The following is a 21,991-nucleotide window of genomic DNA, read 5'->3' as shown; positions in this document are numbered from 1 at the left end:
CTGAGCGACTTACGCAAGCGTTGGTCGGCCGGCGTCTGCTGAAACTTCTCCCATGCCTTCTCCACGAGCCTCGCTACTTGTTCTTCCATTTTGATCTAGTACCGCTGCCTATTACTGCAAATGCCAAGCACGACGCTGCGATATATGTAGTCGTAAGAGAGGTCGAACTTCAGCTCCAGCACACGCCCCGCCAGGTGCAACTGCCACCCCACTAACCCCGCCATGCGGCTTGATGTCATTTCGGGGCGGGTTCGGCAGGACTTGCTGTATGAAATTTTCTGCTTCGGACTGTACAGCAAGAGGCTGTGGATTACAAAGGCACGGGGGGGGGAAAAGTCATTCTTTTAGATGCATATCTTCAAGCTTGCGGTAGACTATTGCTAGACACCAGCGGGCAGTGTCCACTAGCGACGGACTAAGCATAAACAGAGCAAGTTGAGCCCCAGTTTGCGACAGCCACTTGGGTTTTTTCGGGGGGTGAAATTGGCGGACAATTCCACCGATATTGAACACCAAATTTACTGACATTTATCGTGGGACTAAGCGAACAATTTTCAGAGGCTCTTTCAAACAAGCAATTGCAAAAGCTGGATAGCCAGTCATTACTTCAGCCAGATTTACCAACCAGCAAACTGGTGGGCTCAGCTACGCAGGCACGCGATCAGAGAAAAAAATGTCCGACGAAGACGGGGGCTTGTTCAGCATCGCCATTGACTCCGACGAGGAGGGCCTGGCGTCGGAGGCGGCGGCTAAGGCGAAGGAGAGGCCCAGAGATTACCAGACTGAGGAACAGTTTCAGGAGCTCCGGGCGACGTATAGAGTCAAGGAGCAGAATGGAGATGTGAGTAAATATCGTCTAATACTTTTTTTTTTTTTTTTTCATTTCTTTGAATCACAATTACCTTATTCTTACCAAAGAGCACTTGGCCGGTCTCGACTTGGGATGGAACGCCGACCGGAGTCAAAACCCCCTCCTCTTCTCCACCACTTCCGGAACCCCCCCCCCCCGTACGCACTTTGCTAAATGAGAAAAAAATTTGGACACAGATCTGGCAGGCGATTGAATTGCCCTTGATACCCGGGCAAGCGAGCAAGCCTGTGTTGCAAGAGATCTTGCACGCTGTGGAAGAGCTGTACTTCTTGCGAAGGTTCGATGAGGCGGCGGTGTTCACCAAGCGTGTTCTGGATGGGAGCGACGCAGCGTTAGACCGGGATACGAGGGAGCTGTTGATCCGGTATGAGGAGAAGTGTCGCAGTCGGATGGCACAATGAGAGATACCCTGGACAACTAGAAAAAATGAACAAGGATTCAATACGACACTATTCGTTAAAGGTTGATTGAGTAACACTTTTGTATGGCACGTTTTCAAGGGTCGAACTCTGCTGATGATTTGAAGGTGGTGTGGGAGATGTCTATTATTCTAAAAACACTCTATTTCTAGCCCAGAGGCTGAAAAAGACGATGCTTTGGCGAGAAAAACCCCCGGATGCTCTATCATGTAGGGGTATTTTTGCCCAAACTCCGAAAATAATAAAAATGATTTGTACAAGGTGAGGGATCTCGCATGAGAGCCCCACGACTTCGACCGTCTTCTCTTCTCCATAAAAACAACTGAACGCCGTCTAACCATTTTCCGAACCGTTTTGAAGTGATGATGCTGCCCGCTTTTTTGTGAAATCGACGTGCTGAGGAAACGCTGCAAACGCAAGATATCTTGTCGAAAAGTCAAAGCATCGTTGGGTGGGACACATGGTCCGGTCCAGCAAACTCTCCTCCTTATGCTGCCATGCCTTGACGCATGCGCATCTCACGCTCGCGCTCCTCGGCGAAGACTCTCCGGCTCATGGCGAGCACAGTCTCGAAGCCTTCCTTACCCTTGACGGCGTTCTCTCGGAAGCGCTTGACAAGGGTGTCTTCAATGGAGTTCTTGATCTTGTTCCAGCCACCGCAAAGGGCAGTGACCTGGGCATCCTGAACAAACTGCGTCTGTTGGGCGCTAATGGGCTTGTACACGACTGTCTCCTGAACGTTGACGAGGTTGGACCACGTCAAGTTCTGCGAAACCATGGTCACAGTCTTGGAGGAAGGGTCGACGTATGAGGTCTCAAAAACGTGAGAGACTTCCATGCCGCCCATCAACGACTTCAGCCAGTCAGGTGCGGACTGTTTGCAAGTGATGAGACGCTCAGTGCGAAGGATGCCGGTGGCAGGATCGACGGTGCGAGCGAGAGTGTCGACGGCAATTACGTGCGTCGTCTTGTCGTTCCAGGGGCAGTACTTGCGCCAGTTGGCGGTAGAGACCTCCTCCCAGGAGTAGTTGAAGGTTACTGCGTTGGAGAAGACCTTCATTTTGAAATGTGTGTGGTGTTTGTTGGTTGATTTTGATAGAGGAAAGCTCGAATGGATGTTTCCGAAAATTAAAAATTTTTTCTCTCCTCTGGTTCTATCGGGGGTGTCGTGTGCGATCGTAAAATTCGTCAAGAGTCAGCAAAGCTCGTAGAATCGAAAGCAAGCTGTCGTGATGTTTTTGTTATTTGTTTTTTTGTTTGTCTGTCAGACAAGCGATGTTGATGAGTCAAAAAGCTCAAGAGGGATTAATGCGTACAAAATGCTTGACGGAGGAAGAGAGGATTTGTTGATATAAAGGGATGGAAAATAATGGACAAGGGCGATGAACCTTGCTGGTAGCTTCGGTAGGCCGGAGAGTGGAGTAGGTGTCGTGTGCGGGTTTTTTAGGAAGACGATCTGACCAACCAGGTGCGTGGCGAAAAAGTGGGAAAGCGCGACCGGCAAGCCGCAAGGTTCCACGCTGCGCGTTGGTGAGTGAGAGAAATTTGTCGCTGCTCCTCAACCCCGGCCGGTGCCCCGGAGAAGGAATGGGAATTCGGGGTGGCGCGTGCGACTTGCAGGCTTAGGCCCCCATCTAGCAGTGAAGAGAGAGCGCTGTTTGGACCGGTTGGGAGCCTTCCTGGCTCGCCTATCTATCCGAATTAGGTATAGCGCGCATGAGTAGAATGGAAAACGTCGGAACGGGCTGGCCGCGGGCGATTTTGCTTACATGTGATTGGCGTCCGGGTGGAGACATCCTCTGTGAGAGGACAGTAAGAAAAAAAAAACTTAGCCGGACCTTCAGAAGCCTCTCAGAGAGGGCCCAAGCGCCCAACTCGACGAGCCCAGACCCCGTCGCGCCCGTGCCCCTCTGTGATGAGAGCCAACCAGCAGTGGCCTCCCGGCCTTCCAGAGGCAGAGAAATGGGAAAAGATGTGCCAAGAATGATGCCGATTGTTACTGCATTTCTGCTACAGCCGACAGCGGCCGAACGCCTCTGACGCATCCACAATGACCGGTACCATACCCGAGACGAAAATCGACTTGGGATCCAAATTGTTCTCTATTGCAATTCTCGACGCCGCTGATCGGACCCTTGGGATTTGCAGTGGGTGGAGAACACCCTCGGGGACAAATACGTATCGGTCTCTAGCCAACCGCGTACTGCGAAGCGAAACCTGGCTGGGCCTGGCGGCGACAAAAAAAAGTGGCCAAAATGTTCTGGATCGACCTTGCCATTACCGTTGGAGGACAGAGTTGACGTTTGCTTGACACGTCTTTGACACTTTCAGCCTCAACCGTCGCTCCCTCTAGAAACCTGGGGAGATCGTTGGACCCTGAATGGCTAACTGTCTGCCTGGAAGCCAAATCGGGCCCCAGTGATGTCTGTCTTCATCTCCCAGGCCCAGCCATATCTGTTCGGGTCTCGATTGACATCACCCGGGCCTCCGAGGCGAGGGGCAGCGATGCCTCTTCGATCGATCTTGGCCACGGGCCAAGATGGCCCTAACCTCACCGGAAGATCGGTGCTGGTTGTGTCGCCGTTGACTGTCATCACGGTGATCCGTACGGGACCATCGCGGGATCACATCCAGAATGGGGCCGTGATTGCTCAGTCAGCGTGTGGGTCACACCGTACACTAGAGCCATCTTGAGGGCTTTGTTAATGATGACCCCATAATGATGTTTCGCATCCCACAGTTGTGAATGGATTCAGTCCATCGAACGCAAATATGCAAGCTAGGCGTACCTAACACTAAGTAATTTTAGGCTACCGACTATTTGTGTGATATGATTCTTAGACGGTCGAGTGTTTAATGTGTTCGTGAAGCATGAAGCCATGTAATCCATGCTGCTGGTGTTACACTATCATTATCCATGATCACATATTCAATAGACATTCATGGTTGGATTGCTTGGATTCCGATATATCTAAACGATAGTCTTGGTTGAGTGGAGGTAACCCATAACAACATCCATCCTTAGCTGGTTTCATCCAGCCTAATAATCCTCTCCTCGGCTGATTACTTCCTTTACGGTGGGCCTGAGCAGGATGGTCTGTAAAAAGTTAGTTGGAACTAAAACAATCAGAAGACGAAAATACGTACGTGCTCGAATTGAGCAGTGTATGAGCCCTTCTTATCACACAAGGGCGGATAGGCTTCAACGATACCGCTAGACACGAGGTTGTTCAACTATGCAAAGTTAGCTGAGTTCAGTATCAAATACTTCGTGTTAAAGAGAGAGAAAACATACTCCCAGCAGGTACTTGTCTTGTCCCAAGCGGTCCAGGTAACGCCGGCAGAAAGGTAACGTGCCAAAGTTCTTGTTGATGACATTGAGAAGCTTCTTGGCCGAATCCAAGCGGAGGGGAGCATGGCCCTCACCACGCCTGGCGTAGTGAGATACCTCCACGTCCTCCCTGACATATCCGTTGCCGGTACTGCCGAATGTCTCGACGGCGAAGACATCGCCCTCCTCCATCTTAGTGGTATCGTTGCTCTTAACGATGGGCACGCTCTTCGTGCCGTGGATGCTCCAGCGCTCAATGGTGTGACCGTTGAGGTTGCGGATTGACTTAACAGGGTAAGTCGTTCCGTCAATCTCGACTTCGTAGCTCTCCATGACCTCCTGAATGACACCGCCGACGTCGCCGACGCGAACGTCAATACCTGCCTCCTTGATTCCAGCGTTTGTCGCGTCCTTAACGGCCAGCAACAAGTTGTCATACTGGGGCTCAAATGCCATGGTGAAGGCACTGTCAACGATACGTCCATTGACGTGCACGCCGAAGTCAACCTTCATCACGTCGCCCTGCTGAAGCACCATCTTGTTGCCCGCGTTGGGAGTGTAGTGCGCAGCGCAGTGGTTCAAACTAAGGCCGCAGGGGAAACCCATTCCGCCCTTGTAGGCATCTCCCTCCTCGAGGCCTGGGTGGCCCGTCAGGGCACGCACACCGTCCTCGATGCCTTCGGCAATCTCGGTGAGGGTCTGACCGGGCTTGATGTTCTTCTGGGCCCATTGGCGAACTTGACGATGGATCTCGGCGGCCTCACGGTAGTCCGTCAGGAAGTCGTTGTTCAGGTTGTCGAGGTGGCGCTTCTCTTCATTTGTCGTGCGGTAGAGGTTCTCGTCACGGTACTCCTCCTCCTGGCCCTTAGGGTAGTTTTTCTGAGGGAACAGCGATGACATGAGAACGCGCGGCGGGTCGGACTGGACCGTCGGGCTCTTCTTCTTCTTCTTTGGCTTTCTCTTCTTCTTCTTCTTGGCCGCTCCGCCCGCGGCGGGTGCGGCTACCTCCTCGCCTTCCTCATCAGAGTCGTCACTGTCATGATCGGCCCCGTTTCCCTCAGCAGGGTTCGCTGCCTTGCCGTTCGTCGCGGGCTCTCCCACTAAAGGTCGTCCATTAGCATCAAATGATGATCCGTAGAGATCGGTCGGTCGTGCGTACCGTTCAGCTTCTTCAAAGCTTCGGTGGGAACTTGGGCAGCCATCTTGGCATACTAGATTTGGGTGTGTGGTGAAGTTGGTGGTGGGAGCGACAGATTTTGAACCCCACCTGGTAAACGCAAGGGCGCGGGGTAAGCCCCCGTAAGTAGTTAACCGGGGTGCTGCCAGTTATGCAATTTTTAATTCCGTTTCACTTATTAAACCACTCGTTGCGGCTCAAAAAAAACTAGTAACTGTCGAAGCTGGCTTGGGTCAGATCAAAGTATCTTGGAAAAACGTCTCGGGCCGTTGAACTGTGCCTATAAATCCGCAATTTCCAAAGACATATAAACGCCAAGCTTGTGGCGAAAGGACCCCCTTAAGTGCTTACCCCGGACAACTGAAAACTAATGGCAAGGTTCTGGGCCATGTTACCGTGCTGTGACTGGGCTGCGGAGTTGCACGCGGCACAACTTGGTTCAAGTCGGCTAAGTTTGCTTCTCTTACACGTCACAACGTCATTTAATACCCTATTTTTAGGCTCGACTCGCCTCGTCCTGCCTTACAAGTGTCTCGACCAGGAACATGCATCTTTAAGTACTTCACTCCTGCATGAAACCACAATTTGTTGCTTCCAATGATTTGTTCCGTTTTATTTGGTTATGTTTCCTTCATGTCATTCCCTAAACTAGAAATAGTGCGTCTGAGAGAGAACGAGTGTTGTACGTGATGAGCAACAAGTATAGCCCATGCGATGTCAGACAAATACGACGGCCTGGCACAAATGCCTCATCATGTTTGGTCAGTTTCCACTTCCACTTAATTGACGATGCACCTAGCAGAGCCGGTGCCGCAATCACTAGCTCCGCCATAGACGCAGCAGCGTCCAGTCTTCGAACACTCGTAGATCTTTTTGGGGTCTCTCTTGCTCGTCACAACGTAGTTGCGGGTATCGCTCCAGACACAGTTGCCACAGACAGTAAGCTGCCTTCCGCGGCTGTTACACTTGCATCCGTTATATGTACAAGCCCTCTTGTCAAGGGTGGGTTCGTCTCGCTGCTCAACCAGTGGCACGATGAGGTCGTTGTCGTCCGACCGCTCCGCAACGGCGGCCAGTTCGTTCGGCTGAGCAACGCTGGCGTGAGCGGTCACAGTGAGAAGGAGAGTAACCAGGGATGTAGAGAAGCGCATGTTGACTGGGAGTTGCAATTGCTGATATGAGGTGTTAACTAGGATACCGGGTCAAGGCTTTGTGCAAATTATGAAAGCTTACTCGGATGTTTGAAGTAAGGTATTTTGCTGTAACTGTTGAAAGTGTGTTTGCTTTTCTGATGATTCTGATGAGAGAGTCGTTGACCCTGGGGATATTTCCCGCCTTTTATACAAATGCTAGCTCTCGTCTCTTTTACTCGAAACACTGCCTCCCTCAGTGTGCAAGTCGTGTTCACGTAGTATTCTTACTTCAAAGTAAGAGTTATGGGGAAATAATCTGACCGTCTTACAAGACTGAGTCTTTGAGGTGCCAAAGCTGAGCTGCTTCCGGGTGGATCATTGACAGACAAGGCAGCCAAGAGTAGCCGACAAAGCGGGGCTGTAAGTGGTATGAGACTGAGTTGCTGGATCAGGGTCTTGTGATAGGTGCTTGTCAGTCATAATTGTGTTATCTTTGCGTAAATCTGTCTCTGCCATGAGCACGCATTGCTCGTGTCGTTACAATGTTGTCTTCTGTCTTCCGTACAGAATTGGTCCCCGATGACTCAAATAGTTGAGCTATCGTAAGGCCGTGAAGTAGGTAGTGGTGCCCAGAGCACCTAACCTGCCTAAGTACTTAGTTTATTATATGCAGCCTAACGTAGATCATAGTGGTGGGGAGATAGAAGCCGAGTCTATTCTGGGTCACAAGTACTTCTAGTAGTTGCAACAAGGGATGGAAACTAGAACCTTGGTTTTACTATGATCATCGTGAAGTAGCCTTTACCTCTTAGGTTCCCGAGCTCCAATTGTCAGCTCTGCGTTGACCTTGAACTTCACGGACTAATGGAATGGGCTGATTTTCAAGCTAGTTTCAAATTAGCCTGAATGCTGCGTTAAACTGCTGCGGCTAGGGACGGGCGGGCTTGTGGGGAAGGTTGAGAAATGTCTTAGTTTCCCTCAGGATAAGTTTAGCCGCTTGCTACTTTCGATATATATGCCTAAGCGAGAAGCAATATAGGCACACACAACGGCGAACAAAAACGTAGCTTACCCCGCATAAGTTGCTATGTCTAGAACTTCTACTACGAAAAACCTCAGGTTTACTGTCGATCAATCGGCTTGTAGAGAGACATTCCTCAGTAGCATCTAGTAGATAGTCAGTTGACTTGTCTCACCATTGTGAGTGCACTTTTCTACTGTGAGACATAGATCATACTAGAAAGTATGTACCCTCTGTTAATTGTTTTGCCTAAGAAATATGTAGAAACAAAATTCAGATGTCAAAGACGAGCGTGACTGGTCAAAGGTGAACAACACAAACACGCTAATGAGGAGTATGAATGGTGAAAATATTATAGAGATGAATGTAAAGGGCAAGAGATAACCAAGGAAACTTAAAATGGCACAAACAGTGCAGTTAAATGAAAAATCACGGCCCATGTGCAGTGTATCAAGACATCCTGTATTGCGACCACGCTGATCTTCAGAATTATATTTTGAATAGGGAAGGCCGTGGACTGCGTTGTCTTGCTAAACGCTCCACAATGCCATTGGTGGTGGCCATAACCAGAAGCTGGAGCCAGTAACCAAATCATCCCTTGCTAGTAATCCATGAAGAAGCGTGTTTTTTCCAGCATGGTGTAATGACTGTCTGCCACCACCCTTAATTACAGCTTCTGAAACCAAACACCGCCGTCGAGAAGTTTGCCACAGGTTCCATCATCATTGTCTTCTAGACACGCTTTTTTGCCATAGTTTGTCTCCAACATTGGGGACAGTTGTTACTCGTGAATTATTTTTTCCTTGAGTGGCGCGGACCGGGTCGAGGTCACTTCATCAGCTTCTAAGCGTGGGTTGATAATGGCTTCAAATACAAGATTATAGGAGTTTAGGCGCGCACTAAATGAGATATGCCTCTAGAAATAGCGGCAGGTCCAATCGGCCACCAGTCATTCACTGCTTTGCCTTCTTACAATTTGGCCTTAGTAGCGAAGTGTCGGTTTTGAAGATGAACGGCCATGCTATGATGTTGAAGCCTCATTAGAGAGGTCATATCAATCGCAGGAAGAGACACAGGCGCTTCTAAATAAATCGTATAATAGCTCCTGCACAGTCGCTGAAAGAGAGGCACAGTAATTTTATTTCCGCGACGTAGCCGTATCATTCACCTTCAAGGTAATAGTTTGTATTAATTTGTGAGTAAACTGAGGTGGGTGCCACAAGGGTAGGTACCAGGTTAGTGAGTCTTGGAATTTTGGTAAGAGCATGATTGGTTTTGAAAGCAGCTTTAGCAAAGTTGCATCAACAGAGGAACCTCATAAATCGTAGGTCTCTAAAATGGTTGCTGGAAAAGCCCATTTCATCATCTTCTCTCTCAACATGGCATCGTCTACTTCACACCTACGAAGGTAGACGAGAAGAAAAGTGTGGATAGTATGACGTTGGACCCAGCTTTTGTTTTCACCATTTTCACTCATCAACGTGACGAGGGGCTGCTAGCGATATTGCAAAGGAATGCCATGTATATATATATATATATATTGGTAGAAGTACCAGTAAAAAAATGCCAAGTATATCCAAAACCTTCAAAGATTGTATCCGCCACCATGCAATCTAAATAAGCAAACGCCGCCAGATGAATATTCCCATACCATTATCTAATGCACCATCTTCACATCCATTCCTAACCTATAAGCCGGACAAAAGGGGATTTCAACAGGAAGGTGCGTTTACTGGTTGCACTGGTCACCAGCCTGGATGAAGAAGCCGCCCTCGGTGTTACGCTCGAAGAAGACAAAAGCGTAGTCGTCAATACCGGCGTCGTTGGCGAGGGAGAACTCAAAGTCGAAGGTAGGCTGGCATGCGAAGCTGTTGATGGTAACAACAGTAGTCTCAGCGACGGTGTAGAGGACGCCGTCGGTGGTCTCAAGCTTGAGGGGCGGGAAGGAGCCGATGAGCGCGCCGTCGGCGTTGCGAACGTCAAGGCGGGAGTGCTCAGGGTTCTTGACTCTGATAGGGAAGCCTTGGTTGAATTGGCCGATGAGCGAGCAGGGACCAGCGCTGGTCGGGCCAACGTTGAAGCTGAGAGACTGCGTCTGATCGTAGTCGCCGGAGACAGAGGCAGAGAAAAGGGCCTCGTTGGCGCCGAAGCGTTGGCAAGAGGCAGGGGCACTGCGGCGGGCAGCGCGGGAGGAGACGGAGGCGGCCGTGGCAGAGCCGGCGGCGAGAGCGGCAACGAAGATATTGGTGATCTGCATGTTGAAGATTGTGGTTTGGAAGAGTACGGTGGGGTTTGGTAAAAGCTGGGTATTTGAGAGTTGAGAGAGATTTGTTTGCTTGTTAATGAGTTGAAGTGTTACTGAAGCTGTTGATGCTGGTGATGAGAGTGAGAGATGGACCAGAGACCGGCGCGATCTTGCTCCTTTATAGAAAAAGTTCAACTGCCATCCTCAATAGAAGCATTCTATGATCCCCATTGTGTAGTAGTTCTCACAGGATGATGCTCAGCCGAACTGAACTGCGCCCATCGGCGTCCAAACTGGCCCGGCTCAAAAAACCACAACATCGTGGCAGAGCCCCATCTCACGAACTTCCAAGTACGAAGTCACGTACCGAATCTCACCTAACCAAGCCCCACTCCTAGCGGAGAATAACTCAAGGCGACAGCGTCTTCTCAGCGCAGTAGCTGGCAGCATACTTACCCTATACGGTAGTCTAGAGTAGTGGTAGGCTAAATGAAAGGTGAGCCAGCCTTACCAGATCTCACCCCCAGTGAGATGCTTGGGTAATCCGCAGCAGGTTTCCATCCTAAGCTCGGCTCCGAGCCAAGGGGAGCAAGGATGAAAATAACGCCCGTCAGCAGCATCCTAGCTTGGCATAGCTGCTCAGCCATGCTGGCAGCTAGCTCGCTAAAATCCTCAGTACCAAGCTTACTCTAGGCAGACCCTGGATAACTTGATTTCCGAGCTGACGGTTCTGCTGGATGCTAGTGCAGTACATGTGATATTAGGCTGCTGTTTCCCCAGATTCTAATTTTAAGTAGGGCTAAGGATCAGCGGCCTGCCTGTCCCCAAGGAAGGGAACGTGACAGCTTGAGGGGGAACAAAATTGAATCGTGGCTAGGGTATGTCAGATTCAGAAGAAAGCTTCAGAAAATAAACCGCTTACCAATATGATGGCATGTGGCGGAGAAAAACCGATTGGACTGCAGATAGACCTGCAAGGCGCAGCACTAGCAAATGGGCACTTTTGTGAGAATCCTTTTCGTGGCCTCTGCGTTTCTTCAAAGTCCAAGGCAAGCTATGCCATTAAAAAGATTTTCGCAGGATCCGAATTGACTGTGATGTCCAAAGCCGCCATGTTTGTCGTTGTACAATTGGCGGAACAACCCTCCAAAAACCCTTTCGCATGACTTCTTCGTTCATCAGCTGCGTGGAAGAAGGATGCGAAGGATTCACAAGTATCACACCTGTTAGTCTGGAATACCGTCCCTAGAGAACATGTACTAAGGCTTCATAGATGAGGATACGACAGCTCGGAAAGAAACCCTCTGCTTTCGGCACCATAGTCACCGTCTCGCTATTGTTATCCTCCAAAGTACAACTTTGAGATGTGGTTGGTAGGTTAGGCACAACAGAAAACTAACGTTCGCTCCACCAAATCTAGGGATCTAGGGCGTTTGAGGTCTGTAAGCCTCTCGGATCATGAGTGGCACATTTGATCCGGTTCTTAGATGGTAAGGAGCAAGGAGGAGCTAGTCGTCAGGCAGATAAGATGGAGGCTTGAAATAGGGCTAACACTGTATCAGTCCAGTTAGTCTAGGACCTTTCAATCCTAAGCATATGCTAACAGCTTTGGGGCAGGAAATATCCTGCCGACACAGAGAGGCCTTTCCCGCTTCACTATGGAAATATCAATGACACGAGAGACGCGATAACGCCAGCCTTGCCATCATCCTAGCGTGCTCCGCTGATGATTGATTGTTCCTTTTAGGCAGCTCATAGAATGCTGGAGGTCCAGATGTCGCTCAAAGGTGCAGGTATCATTTTGAAAACAGCTAAGGGTTATCTCAGCAACCAAAAATAAACACAGGAAGGACATCTGCCCATTATCGTCCTACTTGCCGGGCCAAGGCTGGGTTCTTTGGGCCTTGGCTTTCCTATCACCATCCTCCATCCGCCAGCATCGGAGCAAAGTCGGACAACATGCGTGCTGGTTCTTTCACAAGGCTTTCTTTAACTTAAATAAAAATCCCTCCCAGTCTTATGCTCGCTCTTGGTGGTCGCTCAGCTTGCTCATTTGGCTCGCCAAACTCAAGCCGGTGCCTTTTCTAGTCTCAAGTGCTTTCGACCACCTCTTCGAGTCTTCGACTGGTTTGCCCGTGCCCGTCAGACCCAGGATTTCCATCAACTCCGGTATCTCTGCATGGTCTCGTGTAGAGCGCATACGGTGACACCATGTAACTTTCTTCACCTCCGGCTCATAGCTGTTGTCATCTCCCCCTTCTCCGTCAATGCCCTCCTGGCTAATATCTTCTCTTTTCGTGTTTTGCAATGCCTCCTCGATCTGGCGCTCTGCAAAGGGCGTCGAGACAGGGCTACTGAGTTCAACCGGTTCAAAGAGGAACTCTCCACCTACCTGTCTGTGGTCACCCGACTTGGTGGCCAATCCGCTTTTAACCTGCTTCAGACCTTGAAAGACACTCTCCGCAGCTGATTTAAACATGGATTTGCGCATGTAAGCCGGCCGTTCGCCTAAGGCGAGGGTGCGTGTCATCCCTAGTTTCTCGAACAGGCGCCGTGTAGGGTCCGTGTAGACTGGGAATGGGCAGCCCGTCTCCTGGAGATACATATCTATCAGGCCAGGGTTACCGCAGCCGACGACGGCGATGAAGGTACTCATAGGAAGTCCCAACAGCGCATCGGGGGTTACAGACTCGGAGAGGGAGCGTAGGAATTCCTGGCAGTTCTTAACAAAAGGTCAGCACGTATCCTTGAGCCTGTAAGGAACAGCAATATTGTCAAACCTACACCGCAGAAAAAGTGGCGAACAAAGATAATAAGAACCCGCCTCGCGACATTGCGACCAGTATATAAGCTCTTAAAGGGGTGACTTTTGCCGTGCCTGTCCAAGACTACATAGTTTTCAATCTTCTTCAAGGTCTCGGCGGTGGGCAGGTGATCGTTAGTGGCAATCTCGCCTTCGAAATCGGCGGGCTTTGAGTTGTCAACCTCAAACGATGTCCCGCGTGTGTCGCAAGCACCACATGCAGTCGTTGATGTTCTCGGGGATCTTGTGCTTGTTGTTGTGGCAGTATTAGGTGGTAGGTCTGAGTGCTGGTCGTCCCCGTTGTTCCCTTTGGCAGCGTCCGTTGTCAACAGGGGCATAGGCGCTCCCGTCGTCTTCTGATCATCCGTCACAGTGTTATCCGTCAGTGGAATCTTCCCATTCGCCTCCCCAGTATTCGCGTTCGGACTTGGCTCCGTAGTCGTTGTTTCTGACGCCGGTGCCGCTGTTGGAGTTGCTACAGCTGTTGTTTCCGTGGGGTCAGCTGCAGGCTTGGCGCCGCCACTCGCGGGGGCAGGATTGACGGTCGCGGCCGCGGGAGGATCTAACGGCACAGCAGCCATGAGGTCGCAATTGGGTGGATAAAGCGGAACAAGATATGTGTCTGGGTAGGTAGCGAAGTGGTGGGTTCTAGCCACCACAAAGGTATGTGAGCTCGATTAAATATGGGCAGCGGGTCGTGAAGATTCGATGGAAACAAAGAAAAGTCGAAAGATGGAAACAAGAGACGAAATGTGGTCTGGTCTGAAGGGGGCGCAGCAGCTGCCAATACCAGGATTGCTTTCGTAATGTAAATGTGAAGGGAAGGAGAAAGGGTTGCCCAGAGAGTGGACAAGAAAGAATTGAATCAGGTTCTTAGGTTAGCTGGCACCCTCTAACGAGGAAGATGGCCAGGTTCCCTGTGCCTGACACCCCGGATCCCGATAAATTAATGGTAGTTGTTCGCCGGTAGTGGCACACCTGCGGCGCGCGGCTTGCAGTTGGTTGGCGAGGGGCAGGGGTTGGAATGGGAAGACAATTTAGGTGGCCCAAACATCCAGGGTCAGGAGAGGAGGAGGAGGTATTACTGCCAGCGCCACTTTTAAGGAGCTATGTCGAAGTTGAGCTGGTGTTAACAATAATTAAATGTAGGGGAAATGAAGAGAGTTAGTTGCCAAGTGACCCAAGAGAAAACGGGTGTTGACCCTGACTTCGTTTCCATCCGTGTGCTACCTTGTGGTGCTGGGTAGTTCGGGTCTTGCTGCGCTGAAGGCCGCTAGCCTTAGCTCCTCACCAGGGAACACAATGTTTCACCCGCGTATGAGGTCATGGTGGAGGCCCACGTCCTCTTTGAGCCATACCGTGATGTAGCATGTACCTTGTCAGCAACCGTATTTGAGCCTCATTGAATGCGATGCATCATGATGCGCAGCGCAGAAGATGCACTGCAGAAAGACATGCAAAATACAGACGAAGCATCTAGTCTTCGACCGTCTCATAGATGCAAACTTTGCCTGTTCTTGGCCGCCGGAATATTCAAGGCACGCTCAAATCCAAGTTGCACTAGCACCGTCATTGAAATTGCCCTGGGCGAAGCCACCGACGTCGCCCCAGTACGAATACGTGCTGCGGAGTTCAGCTCAACATGGTGCCTATTTTTACCACCGCTTGCCCCGACTGCCCCAGCCCGACAGCTTGAACGCTGGGTCCAGGGCTCTGGAACCTCCGATTGTAACCCCTCTGGAGCTGCTGCCAAAGGGGCTGTGGACTAAGGCATGCTAAGGCACCTGTGGGCCAAGAACCACTGTAAGCTTGATTTCCGCAAGTTTGAGATTGGCTGATTTCTTAGCCAAGCTCATGTTGGGGTGTTTCCCGAACTATGTACGGGCAGGACCGCACATACCACGCCACGTCTTGGCTCTTTCCAATACCGATACAAACAGAAGTGTGCCATTGCATAACCTTCAACTGAACAGCGGTAAAATCATCACCGCCTCAGCCATCAACGATTTAAAGGTATATGGATTTTTGAAAAATTCAACGATCTAACAATAAAGGTGGGAAGTAAGTTTCAATCAGTTTGATGTAGATTTAAATACGCAGACGATGTGATAGTTTTAGCCATGGCCAGGCGCTACATACTGAATAAGTCATTCTTGAGCCGTGACTCAGCAGACCAGTCAGCAAAGGAGGGACCAGAAGACGAGTTCCTGCAAGCGCGCATTTGGCCACAAACGTAAAATATGCCAAAAGAAAACGATTTCTTCTGGTCGAAGGATTGCTTCCAAACGTCGCACATGACGAGACTACAACAACGACAACAAGTAACTTGGTTCTTGGTGGGCGTCTGCAGCCCACTTAGAACCAAAGAAGTCGATGAAAACAGCTGAGATGACAATGATGGAGAAATCGAATCACTAGGGTATGACGCTTACCTGCTGTTGTTTCTCCTCTATCACGAATACGTTCCAAATTCTACTTCTGAAGCACTGCGAAATTGATACACCAAATGCTGACAGGAGGAATGCGGCGGTTGAACAGAACTTTATCCAGGGGCACAACTTCAACTCATCTCCCCGAACTTGCTCTGATTCAAGCTACATCTGGTTGTAAGCCACCAAACCTACACCAATCCAATGTGCTGGTAGTAAGGGATGCAACCCTGGGCCAATTCGACACAGTTCCTGCGAAAGTATTAGCATACAACCACGATGCAAGGATATCCTATGATCGAACTCCCCTTTGACGCCCGCAGAGGCTTAGTAACCTTCCACCCCCATACTTCAGCAGGTCCGCCCACTACTTTGTCGTTGACAGTATTGTTTACTGGCATTCAATTTGTAAAGGTTTTATGAATGTGCACGCACACCCTTTTTGCATTAGCGATCGGGTCGGCAGCAATTAAAGATCGGTGAACATCTTTCAGTATCTTTTCAACTACTACTTAGATTGACAGAGCTTTGACTGCCTGGAACAGCCGACTCGGATGGAGGCTTCCCATCTCAAGCTAAACCTCAACTTGGCTTGCTGGCCTTTCCCAACGCAATACAGCCAATCTTCGGGATGAAGTCGGGAAGCGTCTCAATTATCAGTCTCCTTACCGGGCCGAAAGGTGAACGCGATGGCGTCGTGCCCTCTTTTGTACAGCAGCCGTCATGTTGTGAGTCAAGCCCTGCTGTTTCCTTCACGAAAGGAGCTCACTTCCTTTGGCCCAGCCTCAAGTACTCATTGGTATTCAAGGAGGCTACAACAGTATCGTCCCGCTGTCAGTCTCTCCCAGTGTTGCAGCAAGATTAGGTGACACCTGTCTCTGTGATAAGAACGTTGGCATATCACGTATATACTGCGGAACTGTACCTTGGCTGGAAATCGCAAGTTTAATGCAGGTTCGAAATGAAATACACCAAGCGTCTTGTTTATCGTGATGACTATAATGCGCATGCCAACGCCAACGCCTAAACCAGAAAAACTAGGATGCCAGAAGCATCCGTTGCGATACACCTGCCACACCAACTATTCCATGGATTTCCAATCCTCAGATCCATTGTGGTGGTCCTGGCCTCTCTGTTCTGGCCGGAACCAACCCAGGCTGTAACGGAATGATTTCCGTCTCGACCGCGTCTATTTCTACCTTTTGTGGTAGCTCATTGAGTTGACGTTGCATTCTCCTATGTTCCTGCTCCTCAAGCAACTGCTTCTTCACCCTCCGCATCTTCACCCAGATGTAACCCGCAAGAGCAATAGTCAAAACGAATGTCGCACCAAAAACGACGTTCTTGATGGTGTTGTTCTTCTGTTTTTCAACGAGAAGAACTCCGAGGTATACCAGAATGATCTGCTTGGGAAGAGTCAAAAAGGTTGAAACAGCAAAGTGCCAGAATTTGACGTCGCAAGTCGAAAACACCGCGGTTGAGAAGTGAGACGGGATGACGGAAAATCGAATGATGAAAACAATCTGGTCTCCATTAGCGATATTTCACTTTCAGCTCTCAATTGAAAGCCCTACCCAGAAACCGCCATCTCTAGTCAATCGCGCCAGAGCACCGTAGTTGAGGTTAGTCTTCTCCAGCTTCTGAGCCTTCCGCCGCAGCGTATACTTGAAAGCGAACCAAGTCCCAACTAGTCGTGCGATCAGCATGTTGGACGTATCTCGGTGGAAGAATCAGGGCTACTTACTCTCTCCGAGGAAGGTACCTGCAGCCACAATGGCAAAGCCAACCCACAGACCGTAGACTACACCACACAAGAGCGCGACGATTTCATGGCCGAAAAGTGGAGGGAATGAGATGAGAATCAAAATGGCAATCGGAATGAGGAATCCACCAGGAATCTCTCGTACTTTTTCGGAAAACGGCCTCAGTTTCTGGCATCGTATACAATTAGCCCCATTCCAGTTTGTCATGTTCGAGCATTACTCACCGCGACGACCTCATCATGATGGGTACTGATGAAAACTGTGGCAACAAGGATGCCAATGCCGAGGAGATGAAAAGCTATGAGTCGCCTTGTTAACGGATGCTGCCTTGAAACCCAGAAGGACAGTCGCTCATACGTATGTATTTCGGCGTCAAGAAGATTTTCTTCCAGTTCACGGGTCGATACTCGGTTTCCTCCTCTCCTCCTTTCTTCTCGCCATTTCTAGCCATCTCGACGTCGGGCATGATGGGGGTCAGCCGCGACTGTTTGTTGCTGGGCGAATATGAAGACTCGGCGAAACTTCAATAGCGACATGTACACCTGCAGATCAAGAGAAGTGCGGCGGCCAACATGCATATTCATACAAATAGGGACAGGGGAATGGCACATATCAGGTAGGGAGACGGCCGGATCTGAAATCAATGCGAAACCGGAAAGCAGAGCGCACAGCCACCAAAGATCGGCCAAAAGAGGCAATCGTCTGTGCAAATTCTCGACTTGACCTCAAAACTTCCAGGTTACTCCATGCACAACAAGGGCAACGACGCGCATGCAGGACGACGGGAAAATCCCCCGCAAATCTCTCCTTTATTTCCTCTAAACGAAAACCTGGATAGGTAGTTAAACCCCGATCGGGAGATGGACGAGGGGAGAGCAAAGACCACGAGGCGGGCCATTCCCATAGCCACGACGTATTTGGTATTCCCAACGTAATGCTTTGTGTGAAGTGTCGTTTCGCGCACGGCAATGTATCACAATACCACAAGCCCCTATCAGCCCTTGCCCAAGTCGCACGTGGCAACTACGTTGATGAAGTTTCAAACTTGAGCGGATCTTCCCACCAAAACAAGCCTTCCGGAGGTTATCCAAATTCCAAAGGGCCGATATTCAGAAAGATGACAGGGAAAGAAAGAGATCAACATTCTCGACAATTGATTGCTAGCAGCAGCAGTATTTCGCGTTGGAAGGCCTGTTCCGCACCCCGTGCCTGCCGAGACTTTACTTTAAGCTTTCGACGTGTTCCAACAGACACGGGTCCCCGAGCACCACAAGTCCCCGAGTAACCCGTTTGTCGAAGCGTATGGACAGCTGGGCTGGTGGTGTTAAGGTTGGCAGGTAGAGTTATGGCGGCGGGAAGTCTCATTGTCGCATTTCCAATACCGTTATCGGGGCGCCCAACCTCATCACCATCAAACTAAAACTTAGCTGGTGAGCTAGAGACACCAAAGAATCGCTCGTGGTTGCACATTTGAGCTGGCCTCATAATGTAGTTCCTCGCAAGATAAGTAGGAATGGTTGTCCAGTGAAAGGTTATACAATTAAAATGAGGTTAATCGGAATATAAGAAGGACAGTGCTACATCAGATCAACTTGTGTGCGAGTCATCTGCAAACACTGTTTTAGCATTTACTGCGTAGAATGTGCCCGAGCCTCATTGCGGCTATGCCGCGGCCGCTCCCCGTCAACGTCCGGGCAAGGATCTAGCGAGGGGCCCTGAACTGTGCAGGCAGAGATTTACTTTGAATAGCCCGATTTCAATCACGCTCTCATGGGCTATTTGTGTTTCCGCCTCTCGTATCACCTATTAAAACTACCTGCTGAAAGTCAAAAAGTTGTACCTTTAGGGTTACGTCAGGTATCTCGCCGATCACAGTTTCCTTTGCTTTGCGCGGGCGCCGTGATTGCAGGCACTTCATTGGAAGTTACCAGAAGCCACAATCCTTTTCAGTCAAATAACCTTTTCATGCGGTGCCACCACCGGCCGTTACGACCGGGGGCTCATGGGGTATCCATGTACTTTAGCAACACTCGCATTCTTCGGGTGAGTTGCGAAAAGAATATTAGACGTCCTAGCCACTTGTTCCCGTCTACAAGCCCATTCTAGGCACAAAACAATTTGTTACACTTCAGTCAGTGGAGTGCCTCGTTATCAAAGTATTGCTTCATCGATAGAAGGCACCTCGCACGCAGTAAAAAAATAAAATAAAGCATAAAGATATCCGCATATACCAATGCGAAAACCGAGGTTGTAATTGTGACGCCATTCAGTACAGTAACGTACATCAAATATCAGACTACGTTATGGGAGACCGCCATGCTATTCTGCGAAGCAGTAAAAAGCGACAAATTTTGCTTCGTCTAAGACTTCAAAGACTTTACGATGCTAGCGCAGAGGGCGGCTGTTCTATAACCACGGATTCGACAGTTGTCACACTATAAGATTTATTCATTTCAAATAAGCTGGCACTTAAGCAGGCAACTCGATGATGTTTGAAGACATGGCTGAACTATATGCCTCGAGATTTCGCTGTTGGAGATGATCATCAGCATAGAGTTGACAATCAAGCCAATTAGCGTTTGTCCACAGTTCATAGAACTTACTCTACCACAGAGGAGGTTTCATCAGGCCGAGATAAGTCACCTGGTTTTGGCGGACGAGGAACATCTATAACTTGGAAATACTTGAAAACTCCATGCTTAGGAGACCTTGGTTTAGATGTTGCATATTGAACCAGACCTTTTCTGTGCCAATCAATATGGAGATCACAAAGTTGGTCGACTAAAAGGCCAACATCGAATGGATGCCTAAATCAAGACTGTGGCCCAAAGCGGCTATTGATATTGATGTCCAAAAGTGTTGTGTCAACTAGAATAACAATGTCTCAAGAGATCGACAGAAAAATTGCAGAAACATAAGCGGGCATTCTGCTTAGGCAGACAGGTCGTGGACGTATGGCATGTCAGGAGAGGATGGCGCATGCCGATTCCACTCTACATATTCAGTCTGGTTCGATCAAATCACGTTGTACGAAGCTTTGAAGCCGATGAACCTAAGGAGGGAGTGAAATCTGCGCATCAATAGGCTATTCGCAGTTAGTCGTTCAGCCATGCGTAAGTCCAACAAGGTTTGGAACAGAACCAGGAGAATAGATGCAATTGTTGCTGAGGGTGTTTCCTAGATTCAACCATGACGTCGGCAAAGCCGTCATTAGAGAATGGAATGTTACTGAGGACTGGTTTTTGTAAGGCTGACCTCAACGGCAACGTTCGGTAGAAATGGCTCTGTTCGCAAATAAGAAGCCTACATAGACACGGGTCAGTGTTTCTCTCAGCAATGTGCCGCTAAAGAAGCCGAATGACAGCTTGAGGACCAAGCAGTTTTGTTAATGAAGAACTGCATATGGATGGCGTGGCAAGCAGATAAACTTTTGCCACTTTAATTAGAACTCAGGTCATTTTGGTAAAGTATACAAAAGTAAACAAGCAGACATGGAGGTGTATTAAAAGACGGAGAATTCGTGTATGCCTCGTAATCAAGCCAAGAATGGTCTTAAGAGAGTCGCGGTTGATGCTAAGGCAGCAAAGTCTGCTAATCAAGTATTCCGTAGACACAAAAGGTGATCACCCACAGATGTTATTACGGCTTATTCTGCTCAGACAACGAAATTGAGCGGTAGCAACGTGGTTAATGTCTCCTCAAGGTCATTGACAGACAGTCGTGCGGTCGAGCGCAAGAACCAGCCGTTTAAACTGGAGCGAAGTCTAGACACAACTGCTCATCCACCCCCGAGCGAAAGTGCCTCATGAAATTCCAAAGGTTGAGCTAGGGAGAAAGGTAATTAGTAGAGACGCCCTCACAATTTCTATATCTGGCCAATACCTTTCTTCAAAGGTGGCCTATGCCACCCTCTTATTATCAAATATACTATTGTCGGAAATAGATTGAGATTACCGGTCTAACTATGTCAAAGGTTCGAATGTTTATCCGCAGAGACCGTTTTTATACAATTCATAGTGGGCAACAGTAATCTATGGAGAGAAGTCAATTGCCTCTCCTGAACTGAAAGGGGCCACTGCAGACACGAAATATTCTGTTCCTGACGCAAGAAATTGATGGAAATACGGCATCTGCTTAAGAATTGCGGCCAATAATGATAGAACCGGAGACAGATTGGTCCATAATCCTTCCCGCTACAGCTTCCCTAGAGTAACATGTACCATTGCATTGGTCATTTACAAACAGCCGCAGCTTGAATATCCACAAAACGTGTACTTTTTGAACAGAAAGGGGAGGATGATGGGGCAGAATGAGCTCGGGGAACCGCAGAGTTTCGAGCAGATTCTAAGACTTGCCTGTTCAGATGCATTGAGCGAGATTACTGACTGGAGCGGAAGCGTGCCTTGCGTAGCTTGGAGACCTCACTTCCGTGCAAGGCAACAACAAGGTGAAGCATGAAGTAAGTTGATGTAGCTACTACAAATTATATTTGGCCTCAAAATTTGTTCCCAGGCCATTCTTTGTATCCACAAGAATATACAGGACTCAGCAGTTCGAAAAAATGACGAGCTGAGATTCTGCATCTCGGTCTCGGACTCTGGCTCGAATGCGGGTGAAAGAAACCCCACTTACATGATTCAGCAAACCCTGGTCGTTCCTGAGTTAAATTCAGGATCCAAACAAACCTGCAAATGTTTACCAACAAAGCAAGTATTTACCTAAAGACAGATGTTTACTCCTGATTCCACCACTCAGCAGTGATATGTCTTTTAGTGTTGTAAGCCGTCTTTGCCCAACTC

General features: G+C 49.2%; 7 protein-coding genes across 7 annotated transcripts; 1 reads left to right on the top strand and 6 right to left on the bottom strand.

Moving 5' to 3' along the window:
• Nucleotides 1-673: 673 nt before the first annotated feature.
• CTRU02_200256 (uncharacterized protein) lies at nt 674-1,272 on the top strand (the record flags this gene model as incomplete). The annotated part of the gene is made up of 2 exons (XM_036718256.1): nt 674-841; nt 1,048-1,272. 2 exons carry the CDS (start codon nt 674-676, stop codon nt 1,270-1,272), a joined length of 393 nt encoding a protein of 130 aa, XP_036589257.1.
• A 505-nt stretch (nt 1,273-1,777) lies between these two features.
• On the bottom strand, nt 1,778-2,350 carry CTRU02_200257 (mitochondrial protein sorting protein; the record flags this gene model as incomplete). Its single annotated transcript, XM_036718257.1, has 1 exon — nt 1,778-2,350. One exon carries the CDS (start codon nt 2,348-2,350, stop codon nt 1,778-1,780), a length of 573 nt encoding a protein of 190 aa, XP_036589256.1.
• Nucleotides 2,351-4,330: 1,980 nt separating this feature from the next.
• On the bottom strand, nt 4,331-5,823 carry CTRU02_200255 (methionine aminopeptidase; the record flags this gene model as incomplete). The annotated part of the gene is made up of 4 exons (XM_036718255.2): nt 4,331-4,387; nt 4,438-4,524; nt 4,586-5,721; nt 5,781-5,823. The coding sequence occupies 4 exons, from the start codon at nt 5,821-5,823 to the stop codon at nt 4,331-4,333; spliced, it is 1,323 nt and encodes a 440-aa protein (XP_036589255.2).
• Nucleotides 5,824-6,577: 754 nt separating this feature from the next.
• CTRU02_200254 (uncharacterized protein) lies at nt 6,578-6,949 on the bottom strand (the record flags this gene model as incomplete). Its single annotated transcript, XM_036718254.1, has 1 exon — nt 6,578-6,949. One exon carries the CDS (start codon nt 6,947-6,949, stop codon nt 6,578-6,580), a length of 372 nt encoding a protein of 123 aa, XP_036589254.1.
• A 2,732-nt stretch (nt 6,950-9,681) lies between these two features.
• Nucleotides 9,682-10,209, bottom strand: CTRU02_200253 (uncharacterized protein; the record flags this gene model as incomplete). Its single annotated transcript, XM_036718253.1, has 1 exon — nt 9,682-10,209. One exon carries the CDS (start codon nt 10,207-10,209, stop codon nt 9,682-9,684), a length of 528 nt encoding a protein of 175 aa, XP_036589253.1.
• A 2,005-nt stretch (nt 10,210-12,214) lies between these two features.
• CTRU02_200252 (uncharacterized protein) lies at nt 12,215-13,581 on the bottom strand (the record flags this gene model as incomplete). Its single annotated transcript, XM_036718252.1, has 2 exons — nt 12,215-12,919; nt 12,982-13,581. 2 exons carry the CDS (start codon nt 13,579-13,581, stop codon nt 12,215-12,217), a joined length of 1,305 nt encoding a protein of 434 aa, XP_036589252.1.
• A 2,951-nt stretch (nt 13,582-16,532) lies between these two features.
• Nucleotides 16,533-17,658, bottom strand: CTRU02_200251 (uncharacterized protein; the record flags this gene model as incomplete). The annotated part of the gene is made up of 5 exons (XM_036718251.1): nt 16,533-16,952; nt 17,004-17,116; nt 17,174-17,360; nt 17,417-17,490; nt 17,550-17,658. 5 exons carry the CDS (start codon nt 17,656-17,658, stop codon nt 16,533-16,535), a joined length of 903 nt encoding a protein of 300 aa, XP_036589251.1.
• Between the last annotated feature and the right edge of the window lie 4,333 nt (nt 17,659-21,991).

This window comes from Colletotrichum truncatum (assembly GCF_014235925.2).
Source record: "Colletotrichum truncatum strain CMES1059 chromosome Unknown Contig_0001, whole genome shotgun sequence".
In the NCBI taxonomy this organism is placed as follows: Eukaryota; Fungi; Ascomycota; class Sordariomycetes; order Glomerellales; family Glomerellaceae; genus Colletotrichum; species Colletotrichum truncatum.
The sequence above is the reverse complement of the archived record's forward strand: the minus strand, read 5'-3'. Positions and strand labels throughout refer to the sequence as shown.